The sequence below is a fragment of the Erythrolamprus reginae genome, chromosome 5 (genome assembly GCF_031021105.1).
Source record: "Erythrolamprus reginae isolate rEryReg1 chromosome 5, rEryReg1.hap1, whole genome shotgun sequence".
Lineage (NCBI taxonomy): Eukaryota > Metazoa > Chordata > Lepidosauria > Squamata > Dipsadidae > Erythrolamprus > Erythrolamprus reginae.
Window position 1 is genome coordinate 62,786,472 of NC_091954.1, and position 19,245 is coordinate 62,805,716.

The 19,245-nt window shown below is 38.6% G+C and overlaps 1 protein-coding gene across 6 annotated transcripts in view; it reads left to right on the forward strand.

Annotated features, from left to right (window-relative positions):
- The window catches only part of STN1 (STN1 subunit of CST complex), a 33,857-nt gene that overhangs the window by 3,385 nt on the left and 11,227 nt on the right, over positions 1–19,245 (forward strand). For 2 of the 6 annotated variants that reach the window (XM_070752809.1, XM_070752807.1), the window contains exons 2-7: positions 5,859–6,056; positions 7,541–7,636; positions 10,202–10,273; positions 10,899–11,069; positions 11,259–11,370; positions 14,360–14,519. In XM_070752809.1, the coding sequence (XP_070608910.1) occupies positions 5,924–6,056; positions 7,541–7,636; positions 10,202–10,273; positions 10,899–11,069; positions 11,259–11,370; positions 14,360–14,519 (744 nt within the window). In that variant the 5' untranslated portion in view covers positions 5,859–5,923. Of the gene's footprint in view, positions 1–3,127; positions 3,287–5,858; positions 6,057–7,540; positions 7,637–10,201; positions 10,274–10,898; positions 11,070–11,258; positions 11,371–14,359; positions 14,520–19,245 lie in introns of all 6 variants that reach the window. The other 4 variants (XM_070752812.1, XM_070752810.1, XM_070752808.1 and 1 more) reach the window with 3 other exon arrangements.

The following is a 19,245-nucleotide window of genomic DNA, read 5'->3' on the forward strand; positions in this document are numbered from 1 at the left end:
CCTTCTGATCGCAGGCATTTCTTGGCCAGAGACAGAGACCTCAAGACACGCCAGCTAGAGGTAGACCCTTCCTTGAAAAATCGTCCGTTTGAGGAGGAGGAAGTAGTTCCCTTCACCGCCCCAAGTAACTGCATGTCTGCATCTCCCATTGGGGGTTGCCTGGACCTGTTTGCTGACTGGTGAAAGGAGATCACTTCAGACACCTGGGTCAGGAAGACTAAGATTAGATCTCTCCCTTTAATTCCTTTTCACCCCCACCCCTGAAGTTTTTCATTTACTGCTTCATTTCTAAGGTCGCTTCCCTCATGCATTCTGCCATAAAACACCTACTGGACATTTGAGCCATCCAGTGGGTTCCAGATGGTCAACTAGGGCAGGGGTTCTACTCAATTCTCTTTGTTGTTCCTCAGACCTTGAGCGTGTGGAAAGCTATATACCAATTTTGCCCTTGCATCAGCAGTATCTCAGGTTTTACTATGCAGGCTATGATTATCAGTATAGGACTCTTTGATTCACCCTTTCATCTGCACCAAGAGCATTCCTTGGTGGCCCACCTCAGGGCAAGGCCCGTGGGTGTCCAATATTACCTAGATGATATTTTAATCCAGTTGTCCTTTCTCCATCAAGCAAATGAGGACCTCCAGGTAATGGTCCAGACCTTTAGACACCACAGGTTCTCTATTAACATGGAGAAGAGTGTCTTCACACTTTCTAACTGTAGACTCCACCTGAGGGTGGTGATAGATTCCCCTGAGTTCAGGGTGTACCTGTCCCAGGAGTGTCAGGACAGTCTCAGGGACCTGGCCTGTAGGGCCCAAAGAGGGTGCAAAGTGCTCTACTCTCAAGCTCTTGGGCAAGATGATGGCTTTGATTATGAAAGAGAAAGAAAGCAGAATTTAAAATACTATAGTCTTAAAGTAGATGAGGCAAAATATAGTTAGACATGCTCTCTGATATTTAAATTAAAATGTTCTCTTAAAGAATAGTTGGCTGGATAACGGTGGTCTTAGATACTTTTTATTATGGTAATATATATTTGTGTATGCATGCTATCTTAACTAGACTCAGCAAATGCAAAACATTTATAATATTTCTGAGCTTTTTAATTGTACTGCAAACTAAATCTTCATATGATTTCTCAAGAGTTAATCCTCCTAAGCTCCTATTAAGGGTAATTGAGAAAGTACTCTCAGTAATGCAATCATATTAAGATTGAGGTGTGTAACAATTAAATTCAATTGTGTTGCTATAATTGAAAACAGAATACAGTATACCGTATTCTATATTGTACCATGAAGTTAAGGCTATTTTTTCTGGTTTACATACTATATTTCTACATTGTTTAATTTTGGTGAGCTTGAATGTGACCTCTACAAGGGTTAGACAATTTTATACATGAAATGTATTAGTTGGAAAAATGAAAAATGTGAAAGATTTTTTAAAATAAGTGAGACAGCTTGTTAAAGGCAGAATCAATATTATCGTATTTATATTATATATTTATTATTATACTTCAGTGCAGTAGCAGGTATTACATCACATGTCAGCGTATCTTAAAATGAGCCAGTATGGATAGCCAGTGCTTTGAATTGGAAGATAAAACTGTTTCAGAGAGTGTAGAGTGGGCACCTGTTTTCTGTATATGTGTATTTCCTCAGGAGGAAGAAAAGGCAGCTGTGCATGCAAATTGGACTGTATGGCCCTCATATAGAACCAAAGTACTCTGCCTCCAGATGCAAAATAATATACAGTTGTATTTTGTAGTGGGAACAGAGGGTAGCTTGTAGGATCTCCTATGCAGCTGTGCTTCACATAGTATCTCTAATTTCTTAAATCCTACAGTGGTTTTTGACCCCATGTTGCTTGAAAATAAAACAAGCCTGAACTGTTGTGTCACTTCCAATGGGTCAAAGGAAGATTGTGTAGCAAATATAGATTATTATTATTATTATTATTATTATTATTTATTGGATTTGTATGCCGCCCCTCTCCGCAGACTCGGGGCGGCTAACAACAATGATAAAAAACAGCATGTAACAATCCAATTAATAAAACAACTAAAAACCCTTATTATAAAACCAAACATACACACAAACATACCATGCATAACTTGTAATGGCCTAGGAGGAAGGAATATCTTAACTCCCCCATGCCTGGCGATAAAGGTGGATCTTGAGTAATTTGTGAAAGACAAGGAGGGTGGGGGCCGTTCTAATCTCTGGGGGGAGTTGATTCCAGAGGGCTGGGGCTGCCACAGAGAAGGCTCTTCCCCTGGGGCCCTCCAAACGACATTTTTTGGTCGACGGGACCCGGAGAAGGCCAACTCTGTGGGACCTTATCAGCCGCTGGGATTCGTGCGGTAGAAGACGGAGTGTTGCAGAAACATGGGCGAATCTAGAGAGCCCCACAATGGCTTTCGCGGCCGCATTCTGCACGATCTGAAGTTTCCGAACACTTTTGAAAGGTAGCCCCATGTAGAGAGCGTTGCAGTAATCGAACCTCGAGGTGATGAGGACATGAGTGACTGTGAGCAATGACTCCCTGTCTAAATAGGGCCGCAAGTGGTGCACCAGGCGAACCTGGGCAAACACCCTCCTTGTCACAGCCGAAAGATGATGTTCCAATGTCAGCTGTGGATCGCGGAGGACGCCCAAGTTACGAACCCTCTCTGAGGGGGGTCAGTTGTTCTCCCCCCCCCCAGGGTAATGTATGGACAGATGGAATTGTCCTTGGGAGGCAAGACCCACAGCCACTCCGTCTTGTCTGGGTTGAGTTTGAGTTTGTTGACACCCATCCAGGCCCCAATATGCTAATTAAGAGACAAAATTCCAGAGAATGAAACTACAGTAGTCTTTCTTTAATGATTGGTGATATATTCTAATTGCTCTATTAATATTACTGGAAGTGTACCTTGAGCTAACGTGAAGGACAGGTCCCCTTGGCAAAGTATGCAATGACCTGCCTACAGTTCTTATCTAAATTCTATATTACATTTCCTCTTTTCATTTACATCATCAATTTCATGGTCTTTATTATTGCTGATATTAAACTTACCATTCATCAGTACAAAAGTACAAACTCACATATTCATGTTTTCTCTGTAGATGCTGTATTAAGTATAGGGAAGTAGATAAGTAGGCTTGGGTGGAGTCTCATGGATGTCTCCTTTTGATAATGCTTAAGTAAAAGCATATTTTAATGGAGACCCACAGAAATGTTCTACTTTTAAGCATCATTTTGGAACTGTGACACGTGGAAGCCAGTCATACCAAACCTTAGTAGTAAGGTGAGTGCAGAAGACATTTCTGCTACTACTTCTACTATATTTCTATTAAAACTGGGGCTAGGCTAAGTGAAAGATTTCAGCTAAAAACATTGGAAAAGAACAGCTTCTTTTGTTTCAAGACACTTCTGCATTATATAAATCTAGGGGTTACTGTTTTGTTTGACAGCTCTTTCTTGCCCTATTTGCCTATCTTCCCTATGTATGTATGCTTGCCACAGTTTCTTCTATCTTCCCTATGTATGTATGCTTGCCACAGTTTCTCTTTTAGAAATCATGCTAAGATGTCTGGAGCTTGTGTATGTGCTTATAGGGGCTCCCATCAATTTTGTCAGAAGGTGAACCAACCACTACCAAGCTAATTATACTCTATTTTTAAAACTTGAATTCCAACTTGTGTGTTTAAACATTCTTACAAATGTCTTCAGTAAAAGCATTAATACCGTATTTCTTCAAAAATATGACGCTGTCTTATATATATATTTAACCCTAAAATAAGTGCTTGGCCTTATTAATAGAAATTTTAAATATCGTAAAACTTTTATAATGCACAAACCTTCCAAAAACAGCTAGGGACATTAAGATCAGAATATTAACTAATAGAACAAATAAAAATAGCTGTTTTCCCTCTATTGAAATAACAGTAAACAAGAGAAACCAAAATGGGGACTGCCTAAATTTTCAAATAGCTGTCCTTTTACATACCCTATTTTTGGTGTATTAGACGCACATTTTTCCTCCCCCAAATAGGCTGATAGTTAGGGTGCGTCTTATACACTGAATGTAGTTTTCCCCCAAGCCCAAACTAGCTGATAATGGTCTTCCCAGCTGTTACCTTGCAGCCTCTTTCATTGTTTCTCTCTGTGAAGAATGTTTTCCAAGCCCCAAGTCTTTGCAGGGTTTGTTTCATTACTCTAACTTATTCTAAGTTTCTTTCTAGCCCTAACCAGGTGCTAATGATGTTCCCAGCTCTTACCACTTGCAAGCTCCTTCATTGTTAATCTCTGCCAAGAATGTATTCCAAAACCTGTCTTTGTGGGTTCTTTTTTCATTTACTTGTTCCAGATATTTCTTTCCAGCCCTAACCAGGTGCTATTAATGTACCCAAGCTCTTTCATTGTTACTCTCTGTGAAGAAGGTTTTCAAGCCCTAAGTCTTTGCAGGGTTTTTTTCATTACTCTAACTTGCTCTGTGTAAGTTTTTCAGCTCTTTCACTGTTACTCTCTGCAAAGAAGAATGTTTTCCAAGCCCTAAATCTTTGCAGGGTTTTTCCCATTGCTCTACTTGCAATGTAAGGAAGCACTGAGGAAGGTATGGGCTGGGGTGTGAGTTCAGATGGGGATTGCTAGCTTTCCACTTGGTTGTTTTCTTTTAAAGAGAGAGAGAGAAAGAAATGGAGGTGGGCGAATAACAAACTTCTCTAGAGAAAGAAATGTGTATCTCCCATCAATTGCAATGTAAAGACAGAAAGACAGAATTACACTGCAATTGATGGGAGATACACATTTCTTTCTCTAGAGAAGCTGGTTATTTTCCTGCCCCCTTTTCTCTCTCTCTCTCTCTCTTTTTAAAAGAAAAGAACCTGGTGGAAACCTAGCCACTCCCAACCGAACTCACACTACAGCCGATCCTAGGTGCATAATCTTCATCAGATTTTCCTCGGCTGGGCTTGGCTTCCCACTCACGGCTGCTATGTCTTCAGAGCCTGGAACCGTCATTCAGTTGCAGAGCGATGCCAGCTCTAAGTCCAGCTAGAGCAGAAGGGGATGTGAATCTGAACCGTGGGGGTGGGTGGGTATTGGGGGGGAGAGAGAACCAGGAGGAGAGCAGAGTCTGGCATGACTGATGGAGGAATTCTGGGAGTTGAAGTCCAAAGCCTTAAAGCAACAAGTTAGAGGTTAGGAGTGCAAGGATCTTCAAACCTGGCAAGTTTAAGGCTTGTGGACTTCAACTCCCATTTCTGAGCTAGTGTGACTGGTGGAGGAATTCTGGGAGTTGAAGTCCACAAGTCTTGAAGCTGTCAAGTTTGATATTTGTAAAAAGTGTACATGGTTTTAAAAAGTATACATGGTTGTAAAAAGTATTCTGCTACACTGGTATTTTATTAAACAATATAATACTACACCATTTGGTGCAGAATGCTTTTTTCCTTGTTTTCCTTCTCTAAAATCTAGGTGCGTCTTATACATCAGTGCATCTTATACACCAAAAAATATGGTATATTCTAAATACAATAGAATTTTAAGAATTGATGGATTTAATTTTGTTTCCTTATAACGTATATAATTCCAAAAAGGTATCCTATTTCATGAATGCTTGCCAAAATTTATAAGTTTGAATAAACCGGGGTAAGCCTTCTAATAATGATTAAGGTCCTATATGAAAAACATGTAAAATTTTTGCATTTGACTACTCGCAGTTTAAAATTTGTACTTTTCTTTTCCAGATTCTCTATCAAAACAGTAATTTTTTAATATAATTGGATATAATAAGATAGCATTTTTTCAGTTTTGATATAGTAAGTGATTATGTTGCATATGACATGTTTATATTACATATGCTTTGCTCCCACCAGACTTATTTCATATCAACTTTAATCGATGATTGGTTAATCTGTTTTTGGAGCTAAATTATTTTGGAATGTGTGCTGCAGCTATAGAATCAGAAGATGAGGTCCCATCACTTTTGTGGGGTTTAAATCCAATCTTTTCATCCTTTGCAAGACTATACATTAAAGACATTTTAGAAATGAAAGAGTCTAAACAGGTTCCAGGTAAGTAGTGAAATTGCTATGAACATTATAACTTTATAGCTACATAAATACTATAATTTGTTTTACTGAAAAACCAAGCATTATTATGTTGTGGTGGATAATCTTAGATATAAATTATCTCTGTCTTTTTTGTACATGATCTTGAATATCTTAAACATTGGGATTAAATTAAAAAATTAAATTTAAAAGAAATGTATTAGGAATGGCTCAGTCTTTCTAACAATAATACTGTATACTAACCTGATTTCCTATTTTCCACCATTTGTATTTCTTACACAGCAGCCTAAAAATAATCATTAGATACTTTTCATATAAACTTCAACATCTTCCACCTCTACAAAAATGGAATAATGAATCATGCTGTGAAAATAGAATGTTTTCAGTTGTAGTCCTATCTAACTATATGTGGCATTTTATAGTGATCAGTTGGGGTGAAAAGTTTGTCATTGAGATTGTTCTGGTTGGCTGCGTCCAGCTCCTTTGATCACGGACTTTGAGGAGAATAAACCGAGTCCACCTGAGTATCATAGGCCAGTGTGTTTACCAGAGGAATCAGAAAGTGAGAGTGAGGGAGAGTTAGGGCCTGGGGAACCTCCAGAGACTGCAGAACCCCCAGCTGTGGTAATGTTTGAGTCAGATGAGGAGAGGGATATTGTGGACCTAATATTATACGCTAAGGTAAGAAGAATGCGAGGTAGACAAGAATATCTCATGGCAACGTAGATCTAGGCATTGAATACACAGCTTGTCATCGCTGATAGTATGAAAGGGAGGATTATGAGAAACCTCAGTGCAGAAGTTCAAGGTTCCTATATATAGAGAGAGAACTAGTAGCCAAAGAGTATCTCTTAAATACTGCAATCCTGCAATCCTGGTTTTTGAAGGCATTTGTCCCTGTCAATGCCTCTATTCCATACAGGAGTGGGGCTCCAATTACATTGCCTCAGCCAGTAACTTGACTTTTTTTTAATGTCCCTGCAGCTATTAGTAATTTATATTGTGAACTGCTACTTAAAATTAATATTGGAAAATAGATATTGCTGAGGAAAAATGAAGGGATAGTTTTATGTGTACAAATTATGGTGCACAAATAAATTGGGGTGGGATATAGATTACGATAGCAAGTTGTCCATACCTCATAAATTATAAATATGTGATTAATTTTTTAAATAAAATTGTAATCAAATTTCATTGTCTTTAATAAAATTTAAAACATTTTAATTAAATATTCTATGTATTTCATACACAAATGTGAACTTTTTAATCTGAAACCGATGTATCAAAATATTGTAATACTGTATTTTGATCAAATGTTTTATATTAATCATCATAATATTTGGGTTTCTTGATCAGGATATGTGAAATTTCTATTAAAATTAACATTAGTTGACTAAGAATAAAAAATGTTAGTAATATTTGGGATTTTGACACAATGTTTTTAAACGACTAAATCTAGGATTTTATTGTTTTCATTTTTTTCTAAGGTATATTCTTTTACAATAGACATCCAATAAGACAAGTGGATATTTTTGGTATGGTGGTTCTAATAAAAGAAAAAGATTCCTTTTATATTTGTGGAGGTAATTGATAATTCAAGATTTTTGTTGATTTGCTGTTTTTCAGCTTTGGAGTATGGGGTAGAAATGGAATATAGTGTTCCCTCGATTTTCGCGGGGGATGCGTTCCGAAACAGCCCACGAAAGTCGAATTTCCGTGAAGTAGAGATGCGGAAGTAAATACACTATTTTTGGCTATGAACAGTATCACAAGCCTTCCCTTAACACTTTAAACCCCTAAAGTGCAATTTCCCATTCCCTTAGCAACCATTTAGATCATTATTCACCATGGTTTTTTATTAAAGTTTATTAAAAAAAATATTTATTAAAGGCAGATGAAAGTTTGGCGATGACATATGACGTCATCAGGCAGGAAAAACCGTGATAGGGAAAAAACCCGCAAAGTATTTTTTTAATTAATATTTTTGAAAAACCGTGGTATAGACTTTTCGCGAAGTTCGAACCCGCGAAAATTGAGGGAACACTGTAATTAGCTTCTAGTACTGCCTTCCTAAATTAAAGGTGAAACTATAGCACTTGCTTGATGCCAAGAATTCACGCATATCCAAACATATTGCGAGGAACACAAATACTGTATTATTCTTGCCTTGAATGTTTCTAGTACTGTAGTTCAGAAAGAGTGTGAAAGAGAGGAAATGTGACTCTATTATGCATAGTTTTCTCTTTCTGATCACCCCTTTTTTCACTTTTATTGTAAACCTTGGATTTTTCATTTTGTAACCAGCTTCTTATTGCTACTCAAACATAACTTAGTAAAAATAAGTATTTTCTTCAGAATATTTACCTGTTTTCAATTACTCCTTATTCTCTGCTTCTCCACATGGTCAGACTATTTTTAGTACATTTTTCATACTGTGTACCAATATGCCCCTCCCTGTTCTCAGAGCCACAGTCAGGCTGAGTTGCCCGAAATAAATTGCAACTTCCCTTTCAGCTTAAAAATGAGATTGTCCAGCTGCCAATAGCAAGTGTTGCATCAGCTGCCAAGCCCAAATGATTCATGAAAACTCTCCTGTTTGTGCATATAAACTACAAGAGAAAGAAATAGGAAGTTTTTTTTTACTTTTCTAATGAAAAATCTGTACATTTATTTTAACTATAATATAACTATAATACCTTAATCATCAAAGAAAGAAGTTTTTTTACAAAGTGTGATTCATTTCTGAATAATGCACAATTACTGGTAACTAGTAAAATGCATAGGAAAATGAAGAGGAGCTTAATCATTGCCTAAATTTTAACCATTCTCAAGAATCACAGGCCTAACATAATAATGCACCTCTATAGTTAACAGAAAAGAAGGATGGGGGGCTGCAGAATTTTCTTTACAGACTGAGAGTAAAATAGAAATGATCAGAAACAGAAAGCCATACATAGTAGAAACAGTCTTTCAAACCAAAGACTGCTCAACTACTAGAAAGGTTTAAGAACAAGATTAACACTTTTTTTTAGCTGCTCTTCAATATATACTCAGCTTATGAGGAGACTACCACTAATGACATATACTACCCCACAAACATATACAGTGATACCTTGTCTTACAAACTTAATTGGTTCTGGGATGAGGTTCTTAAGGTGAAAAGTTTGTAAGGCAAAACAATGTTTCCCATAGGAATCAATGGAAAAGCAATTAATGCATGCAAGCCTAAAACTCACCCCTTTTGCCAGCCGAAGCGCTCGTTTTTGCGCTGCTGGGATTTCCCTGAGGCTTCCCTCCATGGGAAGCCCCACCTCCGGACCTCTATGATTTTGTGATGCTGCAGGGAAATCACAGCAGGGGAATCCCAGCATCACAAAAACAAACGCTTTGCTGGCAATGGAAGTCCGGAGGTGGGGTTTCCTAGTGAAGGGAGCATCAGTGAAATTGCAGCATCGCAAAAACACCTCGAAACCTCACCTCTGGACCTCTGTGTTTATGCAATGCTGTGATTTCACTGAGGCTCCCCTCGCTGGGAAACCCCACCTATGGACTTCCGTTGCCAGCAAAGCACCCGTTTTTGCTCTGCTGGGATTCCCCTGCAGCATGACAAAAACACGGAAGTCCAGAGATGGAGTTTCCTATGGAGGGGAGCCTCAGGGGAATCCCAGCAGCGCAAAAACGGATGCTTCGCTGGCAACGGAAGTCTGGAAGCGGGGCATCCCAACGGCGGTGGTGGGTTTGTAAGGTGAAAATAGTTTGTAAGAAGAGGCAAAAAAATCTTAAACCCCAGGTTTGTACGAGGCCTTTGTAAGATGAGGTATCACTGTATGTTCATTTTACCTCAAATACTTGTTAATCTGCTTTGATATTATTCTCTACTGCCTCATTTTATAAATGCTCCTATCAATCCCATATAAGGACTGCAAGAAGACAGAATCATTATATATTATGACTAGAAAGATACTATATTAATCCTATTATTATAACAGGAAATAGTAACCTTTAGAACTTAGAGAATTGGATGAGAGGAAACTGGTAGAGTTTTAAATCCCAATATCATTGGCTAAAATGTAAGGCTTCTGTCTTTGTGGGATCAAGGGGAAATTTATCTATCAAAATGACCTAAATTGGCACTATTCTTTTTTCAGTGGATGATGGCACTGGCGTAATAAGCTGCACCTGCTGGAAAAATGCTTTAGCAGAAAAGAAAAAAATGTCAGGTAATATTGCTTGCTGTTGTTTTCCTCTTTAAGGATATTCAGTATATGTGCGGCTAACATTGTTTTCGGACATTGACCTTTACAGTTACCTGTACCTTTTCATATCTTGCTTACTCATGGAAATTTGATTGTTGTAGCAGCCCTTGAGATATGGGATATTGTAGCATTGTTTCCTCCCGTAATGGGGTATTTGCTTGGTTAAGTGTTGTATGTTTTTTGATGCATAAATATAATATAGGTATTATAGTACATTATGCTATTGTTTTTATTGTAATAATTACGTTATTTTAATCTGGTATTTTGATGTCAGATATGTGTACTACAAGTTGGTAATGTTTAGGGTAGCACATATGCTCAGCAATAAATCTAAAAATGTATATCACAGAAAAGAAAAAAGGAAATTTATAGGTTTATCTATCCCTGTTTTGTTTTTTCCGTCATGCTGCTGCTTAAGGAGTTTTTCTAAACAGGAGAATGGCAGTTTTAATTGAGATAAAATACATATCTATGGAAGCATGACCTGTATAATTATAGTGCTTGAGAAACTGTCTTTAATTTTGTTATGTTCAGTGAACATTGTTATTAATAACACAGCACCTTATGAGATGTATATATTTCTCTGCAGATTTGGAATCTCAGCTGAGTACTTTAAGTGATCTGAATCTAAATGACTTGATAAGAAATCTTGAAACAGCAATTCAAAAAAAAACAATTCTTGAAATTGGTGACCTAATCAGAGTCCGTGGTTACATTCGAATTTACAGGCAACAACGGGAAATCAAGGCTTCTGTGTATTGTGAGTATGCATTTTTATCTTTATTTTAAAGTTGCAAATTGTAATCTGAACATTTTTCAGAAAAGGATGTTTTTTTCTGATATATAGCATGTCTTATATTGATACATTTTGAATATAGTAAATAATCTTTTAGCACTATTAAGTACTATTAACAATTTCAACATCTTTACATTTGTCATATCTTTTCAGATAAAGTTGATGACCCTATGTATGAAACTCAAATTTCCAGAATGCTAGAACTTCCTCGTTTATACAAGGATATTTATGATAAAAAATTCCAGTTCCCAGAAGAAACACAGTGGTCAGTGAAAGCTTTATATATATTGATAACTCACTTTTGAGTTGTTAATTCATGAAAATGTGAATCCCAGTTAGAGACAATGAAGCAGGCTGTTTTATAGGAAGCATTGTATGGAATTAAAGATTTCTTAAATGTACTCAGTAAAAGCATCTTAAATATGTAATGAAAACTTTGGCAAATTAAAAAAATGTATTAATTTTAATTAATTTATTACATTTATAGGCTGCCAACTCCTGTTGGACTCTGGGAGGTGTACAGCAAATAAAAACAATATTAAACAATTAAAAAAACCCTATAATGACATTCATCACTTCTAGGTCGGAGCTGGATGCCAGTAGAGCCAAGTTTTTAAGGCTTTCCTGAAAGCCAGGAGAGAGGAAGTGGTATGGATCATAGTCGCCATTGTTTGGCCTACGGGACCTGGAGAAGGCCAACCCTATGGGCTCTAATTGGCTGCTGGGAACTGTGAGGCAGAAGATGGTCCTGTAAATAGTCAGGCCCTAAGGCATGTAGGGCTTTATAGATGCTAACCAACACCTTAAATTGCATCCGATTGGAAGCCAGTATACCTTTCAGAGTGTTGCTGTTATTTAGGCACACAAACAACAGCTCACATGGCTGCGTTCTGGACTAATTGTTTTCTCCGAAGGATAGCCCCATGTAGAGCACATTGCAGTAGGTGAACCTGTGCGAAGCTCCCCCTCAGCTGCGGGTCTAGGAGGACTCCCAGATTAACCCCAAGGAGGTTAAAGTCCCCCCCGCCCCGAGTTAAGGATTGATAGATGGAACAGACAATGCCCACAACCACTCAATCTTGTTGGTGTTGAGTATGAGTTTGTTGACTCCCACAGCCTCACAGGCACTGGCACATCACGTCCACAGCTTCACTGAATTGATGCGGGGTGGAGATGTAAACTCTTGACTATCAGTGGGCTTTCAAGATGGCCAACACATTGAGCAAAATAAATAAAACTCTTTCCTCATACCATTTATATCAGCGTTTCCCAACCAGTGTGCCGCGGCACACTAGTGTGCCGCGACACATGGTCAGGTGTGCCGCCAAACTCCTAGGGCAGCTCCAGCTGGGCGGGGCACTGCCGGTGCGGCTACTTTCCGATGCCGCTATTGCTGGTGCTGTCCTGCCCCAAAGAAGGAAGGCGGGGAAAAAGGAGAGCTTCATTCTTTGCACCGGCAGCAAGAGGAGGAGGGCGCCATCAGCAACGGCACCAAGTAGTAGCTGGGGGATGGCGGTGGCAAGAGCTCCAGGGCGGAGGCACCAGCAGCGCCCCGCCCAGCTGGAGCTTCCCTGGCGGGGGCGGCAACCAATGTCCTTTGGGGCCCGGAGGGAGGGCGGTGGGAGCAGGAGGGTGCCGGGCCGCGCACGCCTGCGCCAGCGCACCCCAAAACACGCCCCCCGCACACCCTTTTCCAAGGGCGAAGCCGCGGCCGCCCCCCCGCGTCTCTAGGCCCCTCGCGCCCCTGGCTGCTCGCCGCTGCCTTCGCCGAAAGCGCTTTTGTCCCGGGCTCTCAGCGAGGGGGCTGCAGGAGAGGCGGCGAAGGCAATCTCTCGTTCTCCGGAGGCTGGAGAAAGTGATTTTCAATGTCGGGGGCGCGGGCCGGCGTGCGCTCTCCCCATCCCCCTGCCCCATTCAAAGTAAGCCGGCAGGGGGATGGGGAGAGCACACGCCGGCCCGCGCCCCCGACATTGAAAATCACTTTCTCCAGCCTCCGGAGAACGAGAGAGATCGCCTTCGCCGCCTCTCCTGCAGCCCCCTGGCTGAGAGCCCGGGACAAAAGCGCTTTCGGCGAAGGCAGCAGCGAGCAGCCAGGGGCGAGAGACATAGCAAGAGAGACAGAGAGAGAAAGAAAGAGAGATAGCAAGAGGCAGTGAAAGAGAGAGAGAGCAAGAAAGAGAGAAAAAAGCAAGAAAGAGATAGCAAGAGAGACAGAGAGAGCAAGGGAGAGAGAAAGACATAGAGGGAGGGAAGGAGGGAGAGAGAGCAAAAAAGAGGAAGAAAGAAAGAGGGATGGAGAGAGAGAAAGAAGGGAAGGAAGAGAATGAGGGAGGGAGAAATAGAGCGAAAGGGAGGGAGAGATTTTTTTTTGTCCAAACTTTTCTTTAGCCGCCCCCCCCCCCCCCCCCGTTCAATGTTCCCCAGGATTTTGAAAATATGAATAATGTGCCGCGGCTCAAAAAAGGTTGGGAAACACTGATTTATATTCTCATTTCAAGCCCAATCCATGAGTTTCATATACTCCATGTCACCTCCCAACCAAATAAAGTTATTTACAATTATATTGTGAAACTCCCATAATTTCCAATCATCCAGGTCATGTTGGAGAAGCCATAAAAAGAGGTTAAAATAATACAGTAGCCGATAGTAATTGAAAGTGTCAGCCACATTTTAACCGCAAATGTGCTTTGTGTACTCTCTTATCATGTATGCCAACATCATAATGTGATTGGTAATAATCATGCCATCAAGTTCCAAAATTATATGCATAGCTCATTTAGCCATTGTAATCCATTCCAGTGAAATTGCGCTAAGCAACATGGTTACAAAGCAAACCACATGATTGACAGATGCTCTGAAGATCACTAGATGCTTTGATTTCCATTTAGATAAAATTGTCTTGTGCAGCAACAAAAGTATTACTCTAACTGCAGTGTGCAATGTCAGGCACAAAAATTTATACCTTAGCATGCACATTGGTGAGAAAATTACTTTTGCTACCATTTATTTCTGCCATTGCATTTGTAAAAAGCTGACGTAATCATTACATAAGGATTTGTTATATATATAATTTGACAAATGTATTGTGTATTCTGTTTTTAAATCAATGCATGTATTTTTATCTGTGAAGAATGTATTATGACTACAATTCTGGAAAGCTTTCTATAGTTTCAGTATTAGTTTTAAACACTTTTATTTTGCTCAATGTTCAAAGTCTTTTTTAATTTTTAATTTTATTTATTCTCTATTGATAGTGCATCAGATGAACTGGGTTCTGTTATGAATCTAAGTAAAAAAATAAGGGATTTTCTATTGAGAAACAAAATTCAGAGTTTCTACATGCAGGAATTAGAAACGGTTGAAGAGTTGATAGCATTAGTGAAGCAGGATGAACCTGGTGCCTCTGCTGAGCAAGTGAGTAAAGTTAACTTTGTAAGAAGTTTTTCTCTTGTGAGAATTAATTAATTATGATTAATTAATTAAAAATGAACTAAGTGTTAGGGCTAGACAAATGTTGCATATTTTAAAAATAAGCTTTATATCTATTGATGGTGTGCCAGGCTTATAAATTGTGTACTAAGTTATGACAATTAAAAATAATTTAAAAATTAATATAAGATGTACCCAGTTTAAGAATGAACATAAGAACATAAGAAGAGACATGCTGAATGAGGCCAAAGCCCATCGAGTCCAGCATTCTGTGTCACACAGTGGCCCACCAATTGTACATGGGGATCTTGAGCAGAAAGAGAAGGCTAAATCCTCCCTTTCCCTTGACCCCCAACAAATGGTACTCAAGGGCATCCTGCCTGCCTCAGCCAACATAGAGGCAGCACATGGACATGTATTTCAATGACCACCGATACACTTGGCACTTGCCATCCATTCCAGTTTTTGGAAATGAGCTCCATTTCCAAAAACTATTCTTAAATGGAATTTGTATATAAGCTGGAACAGTATAGAATAAAATAGAATTATTTATTGGCCAAGTGTGATTAGACACACAAGGAATTTGTCTTTGGTGTACAAATTTGGAGAATTTGTCTCAGTGTACATAAAGGAAAATATACATTCATCAAGAATCATAAGATATAACACTAAATGATAGCCATAGGGTACAAGTAAGCAACCAAATCATACTGGAAAGCAATCAATATAAATCGTTAAGTATACAGGCAATAAAATTACAGTCATGTAAATCATAAGTGGGAGGAGATGGGTGATAGGAACAATGAGAAGATTAATAGTAATAATAATGCAGACTTGGTGAATAGTTTGACAGTGTTGAAGGAGTTATTTAGCAGTGATGAATTTCGGGGGGAAACTGTTCTTGTTTCTAGTTGTTCTGGTGTGCAATGCTTTATAGCATTGTTCTGATGGTAGGAGTTGAAACGATTTATGTTCGGGATGCAAGTGGTCTGTAAATATTTTCACAGCCCTCTTTTTGACTCATGCAATATGCAAATCCTCAATGGAAGGCAGGTTGGTAGCAATTGTTTTTTCTGAAGTTCTAATTATCCTCTGAAGTCTGTGTCTGCCTTGTTGGGTTGCAGAACCAAACTAGACAGTTATAGAGGTGCAGATGACAGACTCAATCATTCTTCTGTAGAACTATATCAGCAACTCCTTGGGCAGTTTGAGCTTCCTGAGTTGACACAGAAAGAACATTCTTTGTGGTACTTTTTTGATGATGTTTTTGATATTAGCAGCTGCTTGTGGTAAAGACCGATAAGCATCTTTTAGTGTTGCATGGCAATGGTCTAAAGTATTCTTGCCTCTTATGGGACAACTGACATGCTGAAAATATTTTGGAAGCTCTTTCCTTATGTTTGTTTTGTTTAAGTAAGTCTCCCGAGTCTGCGGAGAGGGGCGGCATACAAATCCAATAAATAATAATAATAATAATAATAATAATAATAATAATAATAATAATAGCCAGTGAATCTGAGTATTTGGTTTCAGCCTCCATAATCTGGTCAGCTAGAGCCGTGATTTTCAACCTTTTTTGAGCCGCGGCACATTTTTTACATTTACAAAACCATGGGGCACATTGAGGGGGGGGGGCCCTAAAAAAAGTTTGGACAAAAAAAATCTCTCTTTTCCTCCCTTTCGCTCTATTTCTCTCTCCCTCTTTCTCTCCCTTCCTCTTTTTTTCTCTCTTCCTTCTTTCCTCTTTTTTGCTCTTTCTCCCTCCCTCCCTCTATGTCTTTCTCTCTCCCACCTTCCCTCCCTCTCTCTCTTTCTTTCTTTCTTTCTTGCTCTCTTTCTTTCTTTCTTTCTTTCTTTCTTTCTCTCTTGTTCTCTTTCTCTCTTGCTTTCTTTCTCTCTCTCTCTTTCTTTCTTTCTTTCTTTCTCTCTTGTTCTCTTTCTCTCTTGCTTTCTTTCTCTCTCTTGCTTTCTTTCTTGCTTGCTCTCTCCCTTGCTTTCTTTCTCTCTTGTTCTCTTTCTCTCTTGCTTGCTTTCTCTCTCTTGCTTGCTTTCTCTCTCTCTTTCTCTCTTTCTCTTTCTTTCTTTCTCTTGTTTTCTTTCTTTCTCTGAGCTTCGCGGCACACCTGACCATGTCTCACGGCACACTAGTGTGCCGTGGCACACTGGTTGAAAAACACTGAGCTAGAGTTTATAATGCCTTGTTTACCCAAGCTTGTGGAAGAACATACACAGCAATTAGGAAAAATGAGGAAAACTTTTGTGGAGAATAAAATGCTTTACAGTTGATAAGTAAAAACTGTAAGTTTTCATCACAGAATTTATACACTGCTCAAAAAAATAAAGGGAACACTTAAAAAACAGAATATAACTTCAAATAAATCAAACTTCGGTGAAATCAAACTGTCCACTTAGAAAGCAACATTGATTGACAGTCAATTTCACATGCTGTTGTGCAAATGGAATAGTTATGCAAATGAAATATTCAATGAGAATATTTCATTCATTCAGATCTAGGATGTGTTATTTGAGTGTTCCCTTTATTTTTTTGAGCAGTATATATTATAGTTATATGCTGAGACAAGCTCTTGTTGATATACAAACATAAGCCTCCTCCCTTCTTTTTATCCAATGATTTTTCAATTCTGTCTGCTCTTAGCATCTGAAAACCTGGTATATGCATGCTGTTGTCATCCATTTCCTCATTTAGCCAGATTTCAATGAAGCAGAGACCTGCTGAGTTGCAAAAATCAGAATTGCATCTGTTTAAAAGGAGTAGTTCATCCATCTTATTAGCAAGTAAATGTAAATTAGTCAGGAAGATTGAAGGGAGAGGTTTTTTTAAAATCAATGTGTACTATTGTTTAAGTACTACTGGTATTGTGAAATGAATTTGGGGAATTATGTATTTAGCTTGAATCACAATGTATTTAAATTCTGCCACAATAGGGTCCATTTTTAGTCATCCTTAAACCCAGTGTTTTAATATAGGCACTTGCTTTAATGAGATTTTAATAATCAGGAGCTGGATGAAATAACTGATATTATACCTTTGAAGAGTGTTCGGAAACTCCAGATCGTGCAGAATGCAGCTGCAAGAGCAATCATGGGCTTCCCTAGGTAGGCCCATTTTACACCAACACTCTGCAGTCTGCATTGGTTGCCGATCAGTTTCCGGTCACAATTCAAAGTGTTGGTTATGACCTATAAAGCCCTTCATGGCACCGGACCAGAATATCTGCGAGACCGCCTTCTGCCGCACGAATCCCAGTGGCCGGTTAGGTCCCACAGAGTTGGCCTTCTCTGGGTCCCGTCGACTAAACAATGTTGGCTGGCGGGACCCAGGGGAAGAGCCTTCTCTGTGGCGGCCCCAACCCTGTGGAACCAGCTCCCCCCAGAGATTGCCCCCCCCTCCTTTCCTTTCGTAAACTCCTTAAAACCCACCTCTACCGTCAGGCATGGGGGAATTGAGATATCTCCCCTTGCCTATGTAGTTTTATGTATGGTATGTTTGTGTGTATGATTTTAAATAATGGGGCTTTTAGACTTTTAATGTTAGATTTGTTATTTTAGACTTTTAATGTTAGATTTGTTACTGTATTCTGTTTTAGCACTGTTGTGAGCCGCCCCGAGTCTGCGGAGAGGGGCGGCATACAAATCTAATAAATAATAATAATAATAATAATAATAATAATAATAATAATAATAATAATAATACATGTTTTAAATGTCTTTTGATAAAAACCATTAAATATATAGACCAAACTACAATGCAACATTATATATTGGATTTAAACATTTAGCTTTAACTCACTGTTAATTATATTAGGGAGTATTTTAGAATTTTATGTTTTTTACAAGTAAGGCCTTTAACAAATTACTTGAATAACAGGACAAAATATTCCTGAACTTAAGGTTAATTAAAGCCCAATTTCTTACAAAGATGGGACATTCAGTGTAATGTTCCCTCAGAGCATTCTTACATCTGCCTCACATTATCCTTATTCTTCCTGGGTATTTTAACATACTATTTGGAAAGGACCTGATGGGTAAGGGATTTGGGAGGCTTCAAGCCAGTAACCTCTAATTGAAATCAGAATTGTTCATAAAACAAAGGCTTGTTTGAGAATTGGACTGATTTTCAATAGCATAATGTTTCTGTTTTACATTGTACTTCTGGTTAAATAGGAATTTGTTTTTAGAAAGTTCATAGTATGCAGAAAATAAGATCATGAGCCCCACAACCATGGTACAGATTTGCATATCTTAATGAATATGTTATGCATATTTGCATGATTTGAAAATGTGGATTAAACAAACATTTAAGATCTTTTCTGTAGCGTTGTAGCAAGAAATCAATCTGTTTAATTTACATCTTACAATTTTCTTTCAAGAGGATAAAAATGTTTAGGCAATAAAAATAAAAATGGGAACAATGATCACTCAATTGAAACACACGTGCGCGCACACACACATATATTTCACAATCCTACCAACCGCCATTCCTCAGTCTCAGCTGCTCATTGTTAAAATTGTGAATAATATTCTTTTCAATTTTTTTTAAAAAATATTCTGTTATTTTTCTTTAATCACATCAATCAAGATCAAGTTCCCTATAGAAGACAGTATTTTCCAGGTTTAGGATCTTTCCTGTTACATAATAACATAATATAAGCAATGTTACTTCATCTAGTACATCTAGTTTTAGCAGCAG